Source organism: Lonchura striata, chromosome 2, assembly GCF_046129695.1.
Source record: "Lonchura striata isolate bLonStr1 chromosome 2, bLonStr1.mat, whole genome shotgun sequence".
NCBI lineage: Eukaryota > Metazoa > Chordata > Aves > Passeriformes > Estrildidae > Lonchura > Lonchura striata.
In genome coordinates, this window is record NC_134604.1 from 44,162,188 (window position 1) to 44,181,404 (window position 19,217).

The 19,217-nt window shown below is 43.4% G+C and overlaps 1 protein-coding gene across 1 annotated transcript in view; it reads right to left on the bottom strand.

The window, feature by feature from the left end:
* Positions 1-6,908, bottom strand: part of CWF19L2 (CWF19 like cell cycle control factor 2) — a 58,506-nt gene extending 51,598 nt beyond the window's left edge. The window contains exon 1 of the mRNA XM_077781345.1: positions 6,834-6,908. Coding sequence (XP_077637471.1) covers positions 6,834-6,899 — 66 coding nt within the window. The 5' untranslated portion in view covers positions 6,900-6,908. The remainder of the gene's footprint in view (positions 1-6,833) is intronic.
* Between the last annotated feature and the right edge of the window lie 12,309 nt (positions 6,909-19,217).

Consider the following 19,217-nt stretch of genomic DNA (forward strand, 5'->3'; position numbering starts at 1 on the left):
ACAACTTTACAAGCTGCCACTCTAGAAAGATCATCAAGGCTCAAAGAACAAAGGGGCAAAGTGCACCTAGGGAAAAAGAAGTGTGGAGAAAACTTATTTCAGCAATAGCTTTCAGTTAGGAAAGTTCAAAAAACTCTAACACCTAGCCAGTCCTTCAAATATCAAGATAAGGCATTCAAAATATATACAATGAGCTTTTCTTTCTAATTTCAGGATCATCTCCCATGCTATCATACAAACCACCCCACTATTTTAACTGTTTTGATAATCAGCTATCAGAAAGGTTGCTGTGCCCTGTATTACCCTCCCACTTTTCCATCACCCCAAAGCTCAGAGACAGAGAGCCCTGGTTACACGAGTGCTTAGCTCCAGGGAACTTTATACCAATTCTCTGTCTGAATAACACACTTACTTTGGTGAACGCTTAGATTATTTTTTGAGTCTCAATATTTCAATTATTGCTACATCCACTAAGACTTCCCAAGGAGGACAAGAGTGGAAACACAAGAAAGAGCTTAGCTTCCAGCCCAACTTGGGAACTTGCAACTGAGTCAGAGAACTGCCTGCACCACCACCTCCTCCAGACACAGCTTTGCCAACTGGAAATGTCACCACTCTGTCATTTTCACCTGCCAAAAGACACAGAAGAAAGGTCACTTCAATCATTTAAGCTTCTCACGATCAATAATCAAAAGTCAGATGTGATTTAAGGAGCAGGCTACAGGAGATATCAGCCTTCAGCCAGAAACATCTGGGAGGCAGCAGAGGTTCAGCTGGTACACATCTGTTGTGCAGACACAAGAGATAACTAGAAGCTATTACTGCTAGGAAACCATAAATAGGTATTTCTTGTTCATGTGACATCTGTCCTCATCACTGACCTTCAAAAATGACCTGTCTGTTCAAAGATGTTGCTTGCAAAAAATGCATAGAGGTGCTTAGACAAAAATCCAAAAATCTTTTGTAAAAAGGCAGTATTCATTTCTCAGTTACCATTACTCTTCTAATACCACAGATTTAAGTGCTGAAATACTTATTTCCTTCAGCAGATAGAGTTGGAGATTTAACATTTAATGAAGGATTTAAAAGGAAAAGAAGAAAAAGGAGGTGCTTACTATTACAGCACAGAAGCAACTATAACCCCTAACAGAGACATGTTTTGCTACTAATTTCTGCCTAAGGAGACATTTCTGTAATTTTCCACTGAAAACTTCAATGTAAAATACTGCCAAGCCCTCCATCACCTCAGCAAATACTGATCACTGCGAAAAGCCAACTGTTAGGCTTTTAGGAGGAAATACCTGATCGTGCTTCAGCAAAACCTGCTGATTTCACAGCTTCTTTAGAGCTCTAATTCTGTGAACTCAGTGATACTGTTATACACTGTTGGTTGTTTTCTTTCCTTTAATTTTAAGCTGTATTTTCAAAGAAAATAAAACAAAAAATGTAAACCAAAAATTAAAGGGAGAAGTCTAATCAAAAGCATCAAATGAGATGTTTCCAAAAATAATGGCTTGCAAATCTCAAATCAATTTTTTCAGAAATAGAAATAATTTTCAGAAATATAAAAAAGTAAAACTAAACACGCAATTTCTTGTTTGTGCAATGAACTTGTTTTATGGTATCAATTTATTTTCATTGTTTCAATAATATACATTATTTGACCAAGGTCTTATTTATCTGCATTCAACTTCTGATCTGTCACTAATCCTTAAAAATTAAAAGGCAGGATTTTCTGCACAAGGAATGGCCAAATCACATCACCCTCAGAGGCTGAAGAGTGAAACACTCAAAGTCCATGGAAAAAATCCCAAGTAACAGAAAATCAACCCTAAAATACAAAAATACTATATGAAACAACAGATGCAAGAATAATCCAAAATTTGAAGTCTTGCTAAGAAGTGTGCGTGTCTAGGAAAAATACACATCTCTGCACTTAGCACAACACCCATCAGATTATTTTCCTGCTGTAAACTTGTAAACCAAAATATCAGTGTCATGAACTATCATGCTCATCAAAACAAGATGCTATTTCTGCAGCTTTCTAATGATTTGCATGTCAACACTTAATTATTTGATTACTGATCATTATCATAAACACTATCAGCCACTGGGTTTTATCAGTGCACAAACAGAAGAATACATTTCCAAGATTTAAAAGAGAAATCTTGATCAATGAATTGTGTGGCATTTGGTTCATCAAAACAAGTCCAAGTTCAGTATTTCATAACAAAAAGTTCCTTAAGGTGAGTTGGCTGAACATCTCATCTTTCCAGAAACAGATCTACTAAAGTACAGTTATTTCTGCAAATTTCTCAGATTACCAGAAGCAAAGACTACACATCTTTCCAACTGTCTTTCCCAAAATAAAGGGATTCCAGAATTACAATCACCAAATAACTGTCTTGACTGCATTACTCAGCTATGGTAAGTTCATGCTAATCTCTTGCTGCTTTTCTAAGCAAGACAATCAAAATACATTGAGAAAATGTGTTGCAATAGTTTTCTCCCTGTTCTGTTCACAGAATCATAGAATATCCTGAGTTGGAAGGCACCCACATGGATCATCAATGGCCAACTCCTGCCCCTGCAAAGGACACCCCAAGAGTCACACTATGTGCCTCAGAGCGTTGTCCAAACACTTCTTGAACTCTGCCAGGCTGGTGCTGTGGCCACTTCCCTGGGGAGCCTGTTCCAGTGCCCAACCACCCTCTGCGTGAAGAACCTTTTCAAAATATCCAACCTAAACCTTCCCTGACTCTACGTCAGACCATTCCCTCAGGCCATTCACTGGTCACCACGGAGAAGAGATCAGTGCCTGCCCCTCCTCTTCCCCTCACAAGGAAGCTGCAGACCATGATGAGATCTCCCCAGTCTCCTCTTCTCTACACTGAACCAGCCAATTGACCTCAGTCAGTCCTCATATGCCTGCAACCTCTTCACTGTATTTGTGGCCCTCCTTTGGACACTCTCTAGTTTAATGTCTTTTTTATATGGAAGCACCCAGAATTGCTCACAGCACTGGAGGTGAGGCCGCCCCAGTGCAGAACAGAGCAGGACAATCCCCTCCCTCAACTGCCTGGCTGTTCCACTGCAGCAGGCAGTCCAGCCACAATCAAAGTAAAGCAGAGAAAGTCAATACACTTAGGACATTAATCTGTTCTCACACAGGCAGCAACACGTCCGTTCTGAAAAGCAGACAGCAGAGTATTGACATGGCAACTATGACATCCTCACAGTTTCACATTATAAAATGCTAAATTGACTTTTCACAGAAATAACAGAGTATCTATAGGAGAAGTCTTAAAAATGTTGCCCTTTTACATAGCTATATTAGTTATTTGGTCCATAAATGGGAAGACGAAACACAGAATGAGTTTTAAAAAAAAAAAGTTTCACTCCTAAATTTCCCTATCAGCCAAATAAGCAATAAAAGAATCTCTACAGCTTCCTTTGGCCCACATGGACTTGTATAGAATAAAATGCTCATCATACACTTCTGCTAACACATTCTAAAACTTCGGTATAGAAAAGGGGGCAGGGGGAGAAACTCCCAACCTTCAGTATGTCCGCTCCTTACTTCAACTTTTGTTCTTACTGCATGGAAAAGAAATAGTTCCAAGAACATTCATAAGATGACAAACACAGCAATTCCACAAGCAAAAGCAAAGAAAAATATTTGATAAATGATGTATGTTTCTGTATTATCCCAATGCACCCAAGAGAATCTTTGAAAATCAGAGAATCTGACTTAGCTTTAGGCTGCCTGGAAGTGAAAACATAACAATGTGGAAATATAACACGGACTCTATACTGTGACTTTCAGTAAGAAGTTGAAAAGTCACATTGGGGAGGTTTCTCATCAGCCATATAGGGACCAAGCACTTCTAATGGTCAACATCTGTAGAAAACATCATTGTCTCCAGATCCATTCCTACACTCCACAAAAAATGAACTTGAAGAATCATAGTGGCTAGCATTTCACAAATTATACTCCATTCTGTTTCCCTATCTTTCCTTGTCTCAAAACCTCTAGAGTCCTTGGCCAGTCTGCACCATGATCATCTCTGCACCTTTCTTCCCACCGTGCCCAAGGTTCTTTGGCTCTTCTTGAGATGCTGGGACCAGGGCTGCATAAGCTATTTGACACAGAACTGGGTAACATGACCATGCAACCACTTCCTTTGCTCTTTATTCATCTCAGTGGTTCTAATACTTGATCAGCTTTTGTCTAAGCAATGACGTAGCATCTTTATAGAGCTATTTACTGCCCATCTGTTCGTTTTGAATGGTAAAAGCCAACTCTGAGCCCACTGCTGTACAAAGAAAATCAGTTTGTCTTACTCCAGAAAATTAGTGTTGTGCACTGGGTTTTCTCTAGTATCACACAAATACTGCAAATGCATTTTTAAGATATTCATGTAGGAGTAATTTGTATTCATGGCATTTTAAAAATATGCTGAACAATACAATGATGGTCTGTTTCTTGTTCAAGTCAAAGAAAATTACAAAATTCAACAAAGATCCTATATACACACCTTTTAATACACTACAGCTTAGCAATAATAAAAAATGCCAGATTTGGTTTAATTCTAAAAACTCCAAACCACTTTCTCTAATATTCTTCAGCAAGGCTGATGAACAGAATCTAAACCTACAAGAATTAACACCGAGAGTTAGGACCTAAGAAGCTGCAGCATCATCAAACAACTCTTGAGACATATCCTAACAGCGTACCCTGGTGCTGAAGTGCAGCAACTCTTTGAGACGTAGTGCAGTGAGAAGTGTAGCCCCCCTGCTCAAGATACCAAACTTTCTAGCAACTACTGGAACTGTGCCAAAACAACCTGTGCCTCAAGCAAAAAGGCCTTGAAGTGGTGCTGCCCCTGTGCACAATGAGAGACCTCTGGGTCTCTCATTGTGGGGCCAGCCAGGAGAGCACTGAGGCACTCGGAGCCACTGCAGGAGCCAAGGACTCAGCAGGATGAACCCAGACTATGGCACACTTAAGACTGCAAGGGTATAAAAGCTCAGAGATTTGGTTGTTCAGGACCCCTCCTTGGAGGCACCCAGCTCAAACTGACTTCGTGTTCTGCACCATGATTAAACTATTGTAAGGATTCAGATGTCTCTGACTCTTCCATGGAAAACCTGGGGTCAAGCTGGAAAGGGAAGCTTGTCTGAGTGTGAGTGTTGTGTATAGGGAACCAAGCAGAGCACACACTGGCTCACTGGAGCTGCTCTCCACAAAAGGCTCCAGTGCCAGCAGTGAGAGCCTCGTGTGGTGGGAGTGCATCCTGGGTTGGGGACTGTGCTTCCTGAATGATCAGCCAGGAGAGTTTCCTTAACCCTGCCACTGGAGTTTTTCAAGATATGACTGAACAGAGGACTAAATAATCTCACCTAGGCTGCCTTTCCCACAAGGGGTTGGACCAAGTGATCTTTCAAGGTCTTTCCAGCCAGGGCTGTTCTATGATTCTAAGCCAGTGGCATTGGCCCAGGCAACTTGCTGTACAAGGGGCACCAGCTGAGAAGGAAAGGTAAAGTAGGATAACAGTGCCCTACATAAGCTTTTCTTCTGTTAAGTGCATTTTCTGAACATCCAAGAGGTTGAACTGAGCAAAGGTGAAGTTTGAGTAAAGCAACAAACATCCTAACAACATCAACAAACTTTTGCAGGGCAGTGTGACTCGTTGTTACTAAGTTAATTTCCTTTCAACTGCTTGTCAAAAGGGGGGGAAATCGCTGAAGGGAACTTTTATTGCCAAGAAATGGTTCCATAAAGGAGATGCCCACATGATATATTACATAAAATCCTCTCTCTTTCTGCTTTGCCTTGAGAAAAGGCATCACTGCTCTGTCAGCATCAGGCTAATCAGGTCATTTGCCCACTACATTTTTTCTGACAATATCTTTGCCCAGAAAGATTTGACTGCTGCTTACCCTAGCCTTCCTTTTGTCAAAAGCCTATCATCACAACCTCATCCTCTTTCCACAGTATTTCTCTTACACTTCTCTTACACTTCCCTTAAACCCCAAAAACAAGCCATGTCACTTAAGTGATGTGCCATTTGTGACTTCAGCATTCACTCTACCTACAAGTGACAACCTGAATCATCACAAATACCAAAACCAGGCAGATTTTGAACAAAATGCACCAGGATTAGCATGGGTCTCCAAGTCACAGCATCTCTACCAAAGCACCTGAGAGTGGGAGCCTCCTAATTCTTGTCTTACAGTACAGTAACATATCACCAGGCACAAAACTGACCCTATGAAATCAGGCTCCCACTTCTTAACACATGCACACAACTTCAAGTTATTATCAGTCTATGACCAGAATGTTGCAATGGAGGGATACAGACTCTTTAGGAAAGATGGGCCATAAGACAAGGAGAAGTTATCGCCTTTTAAGTCTCATTTAAGGAAAGGCTGAGAGCTGGGTCTGTTCAGCCGGGGAGTGAGGGTGGTGCCATCTTATCAATGTATAAAAGATCTGAAGCGAGACGGTAAAGACTCCGGCTCTTTCCAAAAGTGTAAGCACAGAAATACATAATAAGTGAAATACCAAGAGGATCAATACCACAAGTGGCAAAACGCACGAAACCGGGTGGGTGCCACGCAGGAGTTCCAGACTGCGTCCCGCCACCGTCGGTGCCGCAGCCCAGCTGCCCTAGGCACAGAGGGGCTCTCCCTCGGCCTCCCCGCCTGCGGCCGCCGCGGCCAGGCCGCCTTCAGGAGCGCACCGACCCGCGCAGCACCCAGCGCCAAGCCCAGGGAACGGCGAGGTGCTGAGCAGCCCGGGCAAGGCCGGGCAAGGCCGGCGACCCCACCTGTGCCGGCAGCGCCGCCCGCTCCCGCCGCTCCCGGCCGCGCTCGCCCGCCGCCCCGGACGCCATCCGCCATCCGCACCGCCCGCCGGAAACCGCGCGGGCCGTACGGCAGCGCCGCCCGACACTGTCGTGAACAGCGCCCCGGGGGGGCGGGGTGGGGCGGCTGCGGCGGCGCCCGACTGCGGGGCACGGGGGACAGCGGGGATGGCCGGGATAGCGGGGACAGCGGGGATAGGGGGATAGCGGGGATAGCGGGGCACGGGGGACAGCGGGGATAGGGGGATAGCGGGGATAGCGGGGGATAGCGGGGATAGCGGGGCACGGGGGACAGCGGGGATGGCCGGGATAGCGGGGACAGCGGGGATAGGGGAATAGCGGGGATAGCGGGGCACGGGGGACAGCGGGGATGGCCGGGATAGCGGGGACAGCAGGGATAGGGGGATAGCGGGGATAGCGGGAACAGCGGGGATAGGGGGATAGCGGGGATAGCCGGGCACGGGGGAACAGCGGGGATAGCCGGGCACGGCGGGGACCTCCCGGAGCCGGGGTCTGGCACGGCTCGGCCCCTCAGCCCCTCTGTTCTCGCTCGGTTCATGGCAGGGTTATAGAGTCATGGAATGTCCTGAGCTGGAAGGGACCCACATGGATCATCAATGCCCAGCTCCTACGCAGGACCATCCCCAAGAACCACACCGTCTGATTCTTGTGAGAGCGTTGTCCAAATGCTTCTTGAACTCTGTCAGGCTTGGTGCTGTGACCACTTCCCTGGGGAGCCTGTTCCAGTGCCCAACCACCCTCTGGGTGAAGAACCTTTTCTCAGTATCCAACTTGAACTTCCCCTGGCTGAGCTGCACGCCTGTTTCCTCGGCTCTGTCACTGCTCACCATAGAGCAGAGATCAGTGCCTGCCGCTCCTCTTCCTCTCACAAGGAAGCTGCAGACCGTGATGAGGTCTCCCCTCAGTATCCTCCAGGCTGAACACACCAAGTGCCCTCAGTCGTTCCTCAAATGGCTCCTCCAGTCCCTTCACCATCTTCATTGCCCTCCTTTGGGCAGTCTCTAACAGCTTTGTGTCTGTTTTACATTGTGACACCCAGCACTGGAGGTGAGGCTGCCCCAGTGCAGAGCAGGACAATCCCCTCCCTTGCCCAGCTGGCCATGCTGTGCCTGATGCCCCCCAGGACAGGGTTGGCCCTCCTGGCTGCCAGGGCACTGCTGGCTCATGTTCAGCTTGCCACACACCAGAACCCCCAGGTCCCTTTCCATGGTGCTGCTTTCCAGCCTCAGTCTGTCCCAGTCTGTCTGCACATCCAGGGTTGCCCCATCCCACGCACCCAGGTGGGTTCCCCACACCTTGCTCAGAGCTCACCAGCATCACAGGTGGAAGTCCCAGCAAAGACCATGTCCTGGCACAGCAGCTTATTGGAACCCTGTGCTACCTGACCAACAGGACCACACAGTCCTGCAATGGGCATTAAGGAAACTTCCCTGTGCAGCCGCCCGGAAGCCTCTCCAGCAGTCACACTCACACCACCTGAGCTGCCCTGGCAGCTACACACCCCACAGTCAGACAAGGCTTCCTTACTGGCTCAACCCCAGGTTTCCCACAGCAAAGTCTCTGACGTCTCAATCCTTAAAATAGTTTAATCACAATACCACAACAAAATGACAACTTGAGCTGGGTGTCTTCAAGGAGGGACCCCAAGTGAAGAAATCTCAGGGCTCTTACACCCTCACAAGCACAGTCCAAGCAGAGCCATGTCTAGAACCCTTGGCTCCTTCCATGTCCCGGAGTGTCCAGGCACCTGGCTGGCACCACAAGTCCCTGTACCCTTTGGCAGTTTCAGAGTCTCTTGCCTCAGGCTCAGGCTTCTCCCCAGTACTCAGCCTGCAGCTGCACACTGAGCACTAAATGCAATCCTCAGCACTGGGGATACTGACATCCAGGCTCATCCCTCCTGCTGGGCTGAAATTCCCTTGCACAGACCCTAGCCTGCTTGTCCAGACTGGCATTAATGAGAGCAAACAAGGGAACGTGGCCTGAAAGATGCTCACAGGTTCAGGTGCTCTGCAGTGCCCAGTGCTCCCCATTGCTGTGAACACCTCCAGGTGATTTTCCAGACACTTTCTTACCTGTTTTCAGCCAGTTCAGTGCATCCATGTTAGACTGTGACCTCTGTAATGTCAGGGTGCTGGCTGCCCAGAATGTGCACGGGTGAGCAGAGGGAAATGCAAAAGCAGGTGTGTTCAACCATTTGGAAGTTGCAGCTGGTCAACACCATTTGACAGGGCTTCTTTGCCTCTGGTGAAACAAATGTTTATCTGGGACATAATTTCTTTGGGATGAGATCAGAGCATTATTAATGTGTCTGACACCAAACGTGTCCACAGCTGCCAAGTAATATTATTTAGGCCAAGGTCTGAGTGAAGATCTTGGGTAATTTGTTAGCTATTTGCATGGGACAGTATGTTTTTAAAGTGGTAACAGTAATTTAATCATCATCTCCATGGTGGTATTAAATGTGTAAATTAAATTTGCACAATTGTTCAATTTATGCTGACAGTTAACAGCATCTCAAGAAAAACCTGCTGTAGATCACCACAGGTATAGAATGATAACTGATAGACTTTCATAGGCACCATTTGGAAAAGCAGCATGTGAAACCTCTTCAGGGAGCCATTTACAGAGGAAACAGATGGATACAGAAGATGTTCCAGCAGGATTGACTAATGCTACTTCCAGTCCTTGGCTATATACAGCAAAGTACACTGCTTGAAAGAGGAGAAGCAAGAAAAGAGCATGTTTGCCCCATTAAGGAAAGCCTCTTCTCTGATTGTGATGTGCTCTTCTCACCAACAAATTGGTTTCTTTCCATCCCAGTGCTACCACTTGTTCCAGGCAGCCAGCAGAGTATCTCAAGTGGGTGCTCTCTAACTCGCTCAGCACACAGCCAGGCATATGGGCTTAATAGATTTGTATTAAATCTAAACAGAAAATTGATAGTCCATGAGCTGAGCCAACTACTTGTGACTGAATCAGTTTAGGAAGTATTTGAAAATGCGAACAGAAAGTCTGGAGACTGTGGCATAGTGTGAATAGTGACAGATGTGGACAATTTGGGAGTGAGAACAGGGAATGTATTTTCTACAGCAGAAAGTTACAGACAAAGAAGAGGATTCAAAGCACAGGGTGAGCTCTTGCATTGTTAGGTGCCATTCTTCAAACCTGTAACCCTCCATGTCATTAATAGGGTGGTTCTGTAAATTTTAATTTAAAATGATTTTCTAATACTCCTGGTTTTAGGAAAGAAACTATGACACAAATATGCTCTAGAATCTGAAGAACAGTAAAACCTAGAAAGTTATATCTGAGGGCTGCCTTTAATTTTGAAGTCAGTGGTTAGGGAAATGGTGGCATAATTTAATTTCATTTCCTCTCCTTTTTTTGAGAAAAGTATTTTCTTAAATGGAGCAGGTAAAAACTAAAGTTTACCCTTATTTCTTTGAAGATATTGGTATGTCTGAGAGCTCTTCACATGCTCAGAAATCTTCAGTGAGCCTAGAGAGATACTTCTTGGTATACCACTTTTAATGGTCAGCTGGGCACCTCTGCTCAGTTGTCTAATTCTCTGTGCCAAAATCAAAAGGCTAACAAAACAGTAATACCCTGGATATACTGATTTTTATGAACTTCAGGGAGGAACTGACCTTTCCTAGTGAAGTATTATTTTCCATTTAATGGCACATTTTACACTTTTTCTGAAAGAAATTGGTCACTCTCCAACTGATGTGTGTTATAAACCTCCATGCTTTTAACTTTCACTACGTGCTTTAACTCTCAGCTTGTTTTATTTTTATTTCAAAAAGGTTAAAAAAAAATCCTCTCTACTCAGTGTGATACTGTGCAGTTTTCTTTAAACTAGATGCAAGGTTTCACTAGGGAAAAGAGTTGTTTTTTGTTTTTTCCTGAGAAAACAAAATCTTTTCCCACTGTGATGCTGGAGAGCATTTCTTACCTCAGTTACAACAACACATTATGAAGTCCTCATACTAAAGAAAAACATTATCCAGTAAGATCATAGTAAGAGGACAGAAAGGGGACACACCCCAGTCAAAATGTACTTAGTTTCAGTTAATTCTCATTCTGTTCATTTTTAAAACCACCTAGTTTTCAGTTGCCATTGGTACTATCAAGCCGTCCTTTACATCCAGTTCTGAGGGATTACTTAGAAGGGAATTGTCATTGTCTTGTCTCAGAAATAAAAATGTCAGTCCTTGGAAAAATTGCAGCAGGGAAAAAAAAAAAAAAAAAACCAAACACAAAGAATTATGCAATTACAGGGAAAAGCATATTTCTTTCATAGAAATTTCATTATGTTTACTCAGGAGAAAATTAAAGCAACTGTGTCTAAATTCAGTGCCATAAAATGATAGAACACCTCACCCAAAAATCAATGCAGCAGCAATGCTCAGGTTATTAGTTGCTGTTGCCTGAATTGTGCTATGAGTGCCTCAATTGTGCAGTGAGCACCTGAAGTGAAAAAGTAGATGATTTTCTACTGCCCATCAAGAAGAGTGCTCCTGGCAGCAACAAAAGAGCCCCAGTGACATTGAGTCTCCTGACAGCCTCGCTTGGAAAGGAGAGCTCAGCTTGCAATGAGAACAAATTAGGAGGCTGTGGTGGATCGAACAGTGACTCACCCATTGTTCCATATTCAACAGCAAATTGCGAGTTGTCTGCCCCTGAGCAATAGTTATTTTGTTAATTTTTTCAGCTTCTTTGAAAAGAGATGATCATTTTGGCCATAGCTCAGCAGACCAGGGAGGTGGGGTTTAGAAACATCCATTTTCACTCTCCCCACCTGAGTTTCCTGACTGTAATAAAGTGAACCCTTCGTCTGGGAAATTCTCTAGTGACAACTTGGCAGTTCTGGGTTAGCGGTTGGACTCGGTGATCTTGGATTAGAGGTTTTGTCCAACCTAAATGATTCTATTATTCTACTAATAAATGTTTTGTAAGGTAGCTGCTACACACGTGAAATAACTTGTTCAGTTCATTTCTTGGGAAGCGTTCACATGCTTTGTTTGGCTTTTTTTCCTTTGAGAAGTTGAAAACATATATCACACAGGAAGTTCACAGCAGGGCACAACACTCATCCTGTCTGTGATTTCCTGAGACTGGTAACATCTTTGGGGAGAAATGACTACCTCTTCTTGTGCCTACTCATCTTGGAGAGGTCCAGAGCTGCACATGTCAGGGAGCTTCAGATCAGCTACTTTGAAAGTGAGACACAAATACTCACTCAAGATCATCTGGCTGTGGCAGGGGATTAAAGCCCTGAGCTTTCATTTATCAGTCCCTATCCATCAGACCACTGCAATAGTAACTAAAATACTTTTAGGCAGAGTTTCAATGCAGTGAAATTGATTGGTTTTGGTTTTAAGTGAGATTAAAGCACATTTTTGGCTCTTAAAGGTAGGCCAGCTCCAGAGGCCACGTTGTAACCTAGTCTCACAGATTTGTATCAGCCCATTTTTTGCAAGAGCGGCAATACCTTAAACTGATACTGGAGACACTGTGGAGTAACCACAGACTTTGGCTGCTCCTGAAACCTTTGGGCTGTCTTTGTCCTTTTCTCCTGCAGGGCTGTAGCTCAGTCCAACACATGCTCATATGGGCAGCACACAGCAAACTGAAGGGAGCTGCAGAAACTGTACACATGGAGTATTGCAAGAGAGTCTCCTCCTTTCACTGCAATACAGAGAATAAAAAAGTTGGGAGCATGTCTTTTTCTTATGAAAAGGTGAACACATGTGGGAAAAAATTATTGAGACCAGTGAAGTCTTGCTCCATGGAAAGGGCTCCAAGGCACTACAGCACCGTGACAATAATTGTACAGAGAATTTGACTGCCACACAGAGTGTTCATAATTGTCTCTTTCAGCAGCAACTTGAACAATTTACTCCTCTCCAATTTTCACCCCACAATTCCTGAAATTGCTTTTCATTTTTCTTTGTTTTATACTACTCTGTTTAGAGGGAAGGGCAATTTCATATCCAATTCTTGTCTTAGCCCTTGACCCAGAAATAGCTGTAAATACTAAGTAATACACCTGACATCCCAAGTCACTGTCTTTGTCACTGTTCTTGACAGGAAACCCTCTGACAAGTGTGACACTACCAGCTTGTCCTGCCACTCACCTCATTTTGAAGCACAAAGGCCCCTCCAGGCCCCTTTGTGAGGGGCACATAGGCTACACTAAGCAAGCATATCTCAAAACATATGCCACCATGCTGGATACCACCAAACTGGCAAAGAGACCATAAGTGGGAGGACACTGAATTTCTTTTAGTGTGCTTTGTGGGCTCTTGTGTCCTAGAAGTTTCTGAATGGGCGAGACCATAGTCAAGTTTCATTTAGTATTTCCTCATGATGTGGTTTCAAGCCCTCACCCTGCCTTAGATTGGAGTCAGGATTCAGAAAGGGATTGGTCACACAGGAATGATGTCTAATTATGAAGTCTTTATACCTTGTAAAGCCAAGCACTTTTTATACAGAGAAAATGAGCAAGAAGTGATTTTTCACCTTATGTTTCCTCCTGCCTGTTCTCCCAGGAGGCCACTTGGCATGTCAGTCTGAACAAGTGGATTGACTCAACTGAGAGGATTATTTGGAAGGAACAAAGGTGAGGCAAGAACTTTGGCCATCCTAACAAACCTCCTACCAGGAATCTTGGAATGATAAATCCAGCCTGCAAACTGGCTCCACTTTTTTCAGGTTTTGTAACAGAAATGAGAGAGAATGGGAAGAGCACCAAAGACTGCACAATTGTGTTTATTTAATCTGCAAGATATCAACAGAAAGAGATAAATCTCAGTGATTCCTCTGATATGAAGCACACAGATAAGCTACATAGCTACATCTCTCTGCATAACCAGTATTTCTTCATTAAAAGGAATTGATGCAATTTTTTTTACTCCAGAACACCTTCTAATTTACATCCTTGTCACACACAGTCTGAGACCCAACAAAGCCTGAGACCCGAGAAGAATGCATGATAAATAAGCTTTATTTTCTTTTTAGTGTATCCTTAACACTCAACAGTTGGGCCAGAGGAAATATATCCTCTCATTGTGGTAGCTTGGTGAGAGGCATTGAATTCTAAACCTGCTCTGAACTTTCCTCAGAATGTGGGATGAAGAGTGAGGAAAGTGAGATGTGAAGTGAGCGCATGCATCAGAAATCATTACAATGGCAATTAAAAAAAAATAAAGATAGGAAGCTTCCTCAAAGAAACCAAGCTCTTTTGAAGAGCATAGCCCCTTAACAAAAGGGTCACATAGAAACTGCTAGGGACTCATTCTTATGATAAATTAAAACCTGCATCAGAAGCTAGTTATGAGATGGACTACTTACTAAAGGGCCTTATGTCAAAATTTCCCAGTCTGAGATGCCTATAAGAAGCCCAGAGATAAATAACCTGAGGAGAGGATTTGAATGGGAAATATAAAGTGTTAGGATTTTCAAGGACTCAAGCATGTCATTACTTATGAGTCAAGGAGTTATTTCTGTATTGGTAAATTAGGAAATCTAATGTGGGTGAGAATTCAGAAGCCATGAGACCGGAAATACGTACATAAAGAAAGGTGAAAAGATGGATGGCACACACAAACAAGTCCTCCGAAAGAGATGCTGTGCATAAAAAAGAGATTACCAAAGGAAGAAAGAAGGGGGGGAAACAGCAGATTCTTTAGAGAGACAGGAGAATATGTAAAGACTATGTACTGTGCAAATCCCTTTTGGAAACTAAGCAAGAGGCAAGCAAAAAAAAAATGAATGAACAACCTCTTCTCTGTTTCTTATCCTTGCCATTTTAAACAGAAGAATAAGGCAGTGTGAAAAGCTGGGGAGCTTTGAAATTGGAACTGAAGGCAGGATTTGCTTTCTAATAGCCGGAACGTGGGATTCACTGCAATTGTTCTAACAGCTTCAGATATTGCCAGATTGTAACTTGAATTTTTGCCAGAGAGAGCTGCAGCATACTGTAAAAGACTCTGTCTCACTGAAATGGGTGCTTTAGCAGTTCCCTGGTTGCAATTTTATGCTTTGAATTAATCTGAGTGTATGAGGAGCCTAATGTTAAGGACTGATGTGTGTGTGAGCAATTGAATGAGATGAGAAACATGCTGCTTCTTCTTCTACTCTGCACAAAGCATCAAAGACGAACTATCTAAGGAGACAGGATGGCTCAGCAATAATAGTATGAGCTACTTTTATTGTTAGTAATTTCTAAACTTAGGCCTTGGAATCACAGTTTCTGTTTTGATCTAGAGTCTGAATAAGGCATGAAGAAACACAAAATCATTTATAAAAATAAATATATCACAATAATTTATTCTACTGTCTTGTGCTTTGGTTCAATAGTTTTCCTTTTAATTAAATTTCAGTAGGAATACAAGACAAAGATATAGCTAAGAATAAATCCATCTATATAGTTGATTGTTGTGACTGAAGATTGGTTTTCTTTTTTTTTTTCTTTTTTCAGATAAAGGGCATCCGTTTTTAACAAAAGCTTGCCATTATGTTAAAGTAATAATATAGAGCATTTCTGCATTGCAGGGAGAAAATTAATTACTCATATTGCACTGACATATCTCTCCCCTTTATTTGCTCATGAATTGGAAATTTCCACTACCCTTTTCATAAAATCAAAGAAAAAAGTTATTGAGGTTGCTCTTTAGCAGTGGTAAAGCATAGGCATAGCCTGTTTAAGGGGTAGAGAAGAGATTGTCAGAGCACTTTCTCTGTGTCCCTGATCCAATTTAAACAAGGATACCTTTAAAATAGCTTACAATACTGGCAAAATTTATGAGAATTATACCATATTTGCACACCAGTGGTGGCGCAGAAATGTGACAGGAATACTGTACAAAATTATGTCAGCTAGGTAAAAGCAATCTTTGCTGTTGGTCTGAGTTGTAGACTTCAACACAGATGTCTTTTTACAGTTCACTGAGGTGACTTGGCCAAGAAATTTGTGGATGAGAGCACCATCAGGCATTTGCAGCCACTTGAGATGTTAGGCATGGTCCTTCACAAAGTTTAGACAAAGCAATGCAATTCTAATTCTACCCCAAGTGGACATATCCTAGTTAAGGCAGAACAAGTTATCTGCGTAATAAATTGGGGTCCAAATGCTGATGTTGTCAGTATAATCACTTCATATAAAGCAGATTAGCACACCTAAAAGAGATTTGTAATAATGAATGAAATGTCTCTCCCTCTTTTCTCCACAATAAATTATAAAAAACCATAGTGACACACAGAAAGTGATAATGACAAGAAATCCTTAATTGTAGCAGCAAGAAGAATACACAAACCAAAGCACACCAGAGACTGTAGCTATTGATCTTCTCTAGTATTTTCATTTACAATTTCTTTATAATTTTCACTTGGCAAGTGGAAAGTGTTTCTGGATATTTACAGGTGTAACAACTGCAATTCTCAAACTAAAAGGTTTTTTAGATTCTTGTAAATATGAAAATTTTTTTTATGTATTGAAAATATTATCACTCTAAATTTCTCATAATTCTCCATCCACCTAGTACTGTTAGGGGAATAGTTTGCAAAACTCAGAACATGTGCTGTATGCAGTGACAGCTGAATGACATTTATTTCTGGCACACAGTTTCCCAGACATGCTCATTGACGTTCACTTTATGGAGAGAATGTCTGACATTTGTATTTGTACTTACATGATTAGAAGTTTCATATTCATAATGCTTCTGTAAGAGGAAGAAGATACCTAATCCTGGTATGAGAACAGGAAGCAGCTGCAGAAACATGATGAAGTGACCATAATCCCTATTCCCCATCCCTCTGTGTCACTGTGAGGAGGAGTTAGAGGATGAGAAATAAAATTGAGACTGGGAAAAAGGGAAGGGTGAGGGAAGGTGCTTTTAAGATTTAGTTTTACTTCTTTTTCTGCTCTGGTGATAACCGAGTGATCTCTCCCTGATGATATCCCAACTCACTTTCATTAAATTTTCTCTTCCCTGTCCAGCTGAGGAAGAGCATGATTGAGTGCCTTTGGTGGGCACTAGAGAGTACAAATGTTCATCTTTGAGAGTACAAGAGCTCATGGTGCCAGGGCCAGTCCTTCAAGATCTCTTAAGAGAAGCTGTGTTCCCCATTCAGCTTTTTGTGGCTCTCACTCAGCAAAACAGTCCAATCAGCATGTTGCCTCTTGTTATCTGCTATCCTATACCTCTCCCTGCTAAAATTAAGTTGAACACTTCCAAGGAAATCAAACCTCTCTGAGGTCTGGAGGAGTTTTTGTCACAGGGTTGGCTGCATCATGATATCGGTCTGAAAGACCTCTATGAAGTTTAAAAAAGTCCTCCATGTTTTGCAGGTTTCATTTTTGCCTGTCCCAGAACAAGAAATGACCTCATCATGTCCTTAGCTTTAAGCCCAGGGATGCTCTGAAGCCCTTGTTTTGTCAGGACAGGGCACAAAATCTCAAACATTTAAACTCAACTGCTGACCTTAAAGAGTTTAATCTCATTACCACTTCCAGGAAGTAAAAAAAGGGGCAAGTGAGTAGTGCAGAGGGTAGCTGTGGTTGCATGTAATTCTGTGTTGCAAATCTCTGCAATACATTTTGTTAACATCTACCTGCTCACCTCCCTTGTAATTTTTTCCTTCACCACTTCATTACTCTGGAGCATCTGAAAAGACTCTCTGGCTTTAACCAAATAAATATTTTGTAACATTTCCAGGGCTCAGAGGATTTCAGAGTAATTTTAACTTTTCTACTGTCTTTGAAGAAATAGTGTGCCACTGGGATCGTCCTCTGGCTCACAGCCCTCAGAAACGCCAGGAAAAGCCTCTTTGGTAAGGAATTATGTTCAACCCAGTGTGCCTGTCCAACCCGTGTTGCCCAAGCTGGTGTTCCCCATGCTAGAACCTCCTTCCAAAAGCAGGACCCACTGGAATTCTCCCTGTCCTAGGCAGCCCAATGGTGGTAAGTGACACTTTCTGCTCTGAGCCAGCAGGAAACAGATGGAAAAAGCTGCAGTGACTCAGCTAAAAGGAATACCTTGCAGGTAGACCGATGGCAACCAAAAGACTGACAGTAAAATCTGACTCGCCTCTCAGACATCCCAGGTGCTTCACTGCAGACCTGGTGAGAGGTTATACATATGGCAGTCAATAAATGATGTTAATCAGCCCAGAAGGCAAGAAATGCTAAGTGTGACACCACGACACTGCCTAATGTGCCTCTGCCAGGGAAACAAGAGGGAAAGCAGGAAAGCTCTTCAGGAGCCACAGGGCCTGCAAAAAATAGATCAGTGTTACAGAAAATTCACATTCAGGCTTTGTTTACTTGATACATTTGAGGCCCAGGTTAGAACAGTGCTTAACTTTGTGTACAGTCAGAGCCAGCAGTGAATTTGGAGGCAGCACCTCTGAGTCAGAACCAGGGTACATTGAGTAATCGAGCACAACTGCAGACCTGATTCCTAATTTGTCACACAAGGTCATGATATGGCAGCACTTCAGAAGGACTTTCAAGCAGTAATTGTTCCTTGCAAGAACACTGTATATTCTTAAAGAAAATGCAGCTACAGGCAAGGTACAAACCCAGTAGCAGCTGTTGTGTGCTCAGCAGGAGTCCAGGCACCAGCAAACAGGGTCATGCAAGCTAAGAGCTTTAGAGATGAGTCCTCCTACTTTATTTCACATGAATGCAATCCACATAATCAGAAATAATAGGGAGCCCAGTTTAGTGAGTTAGTCACCGAACAGACACGCAGCAGAGGCTCTCCCTGCCCTTTCACACCAGTGACACACCGACATAGTGCAGCACTGCACCCTGGAGCTGTTCAGATTAGCTCTGGTGCCACAGTGCAGCTGGGAAAGGGATGAGCTCCTGCACACAAATTCTGTGTCCCAGAACTGAAGCCAGTTCAGGCCTTGATGCAAGACATGTTTCCAGCTATGTGATATTCATTGAATGTGGCTAGGCATGCTTCCTTTGCCGTTCAAAGGAAAGAAATCAGTTAGGACAAGGCTGCTGCTACATGGACAGCATGTGCAGCTCTTTCCCAAGGGCTCTTTGGAAGCAGACAGCAAAGCACAGGCCAGGTGAATTGTGGTGGGACCAAGCTCCTCTCTTACTGCTCTCATTTCCCTTGGATTTCTTACAGAATGAGAGCCTAGGAGAAATGGTGACTGTGAGAGGGTTGCCAGCACAGGAGCTTTAACCTACCCATGGGAGGTGGGCAGGAGTACGCCAAGCTGTCCTCAACCTGTCCAAGTCCCCACATGATTTACAATGGGCACCTTGGTTTGTATGCCATTATTTACAGCAGCACAACC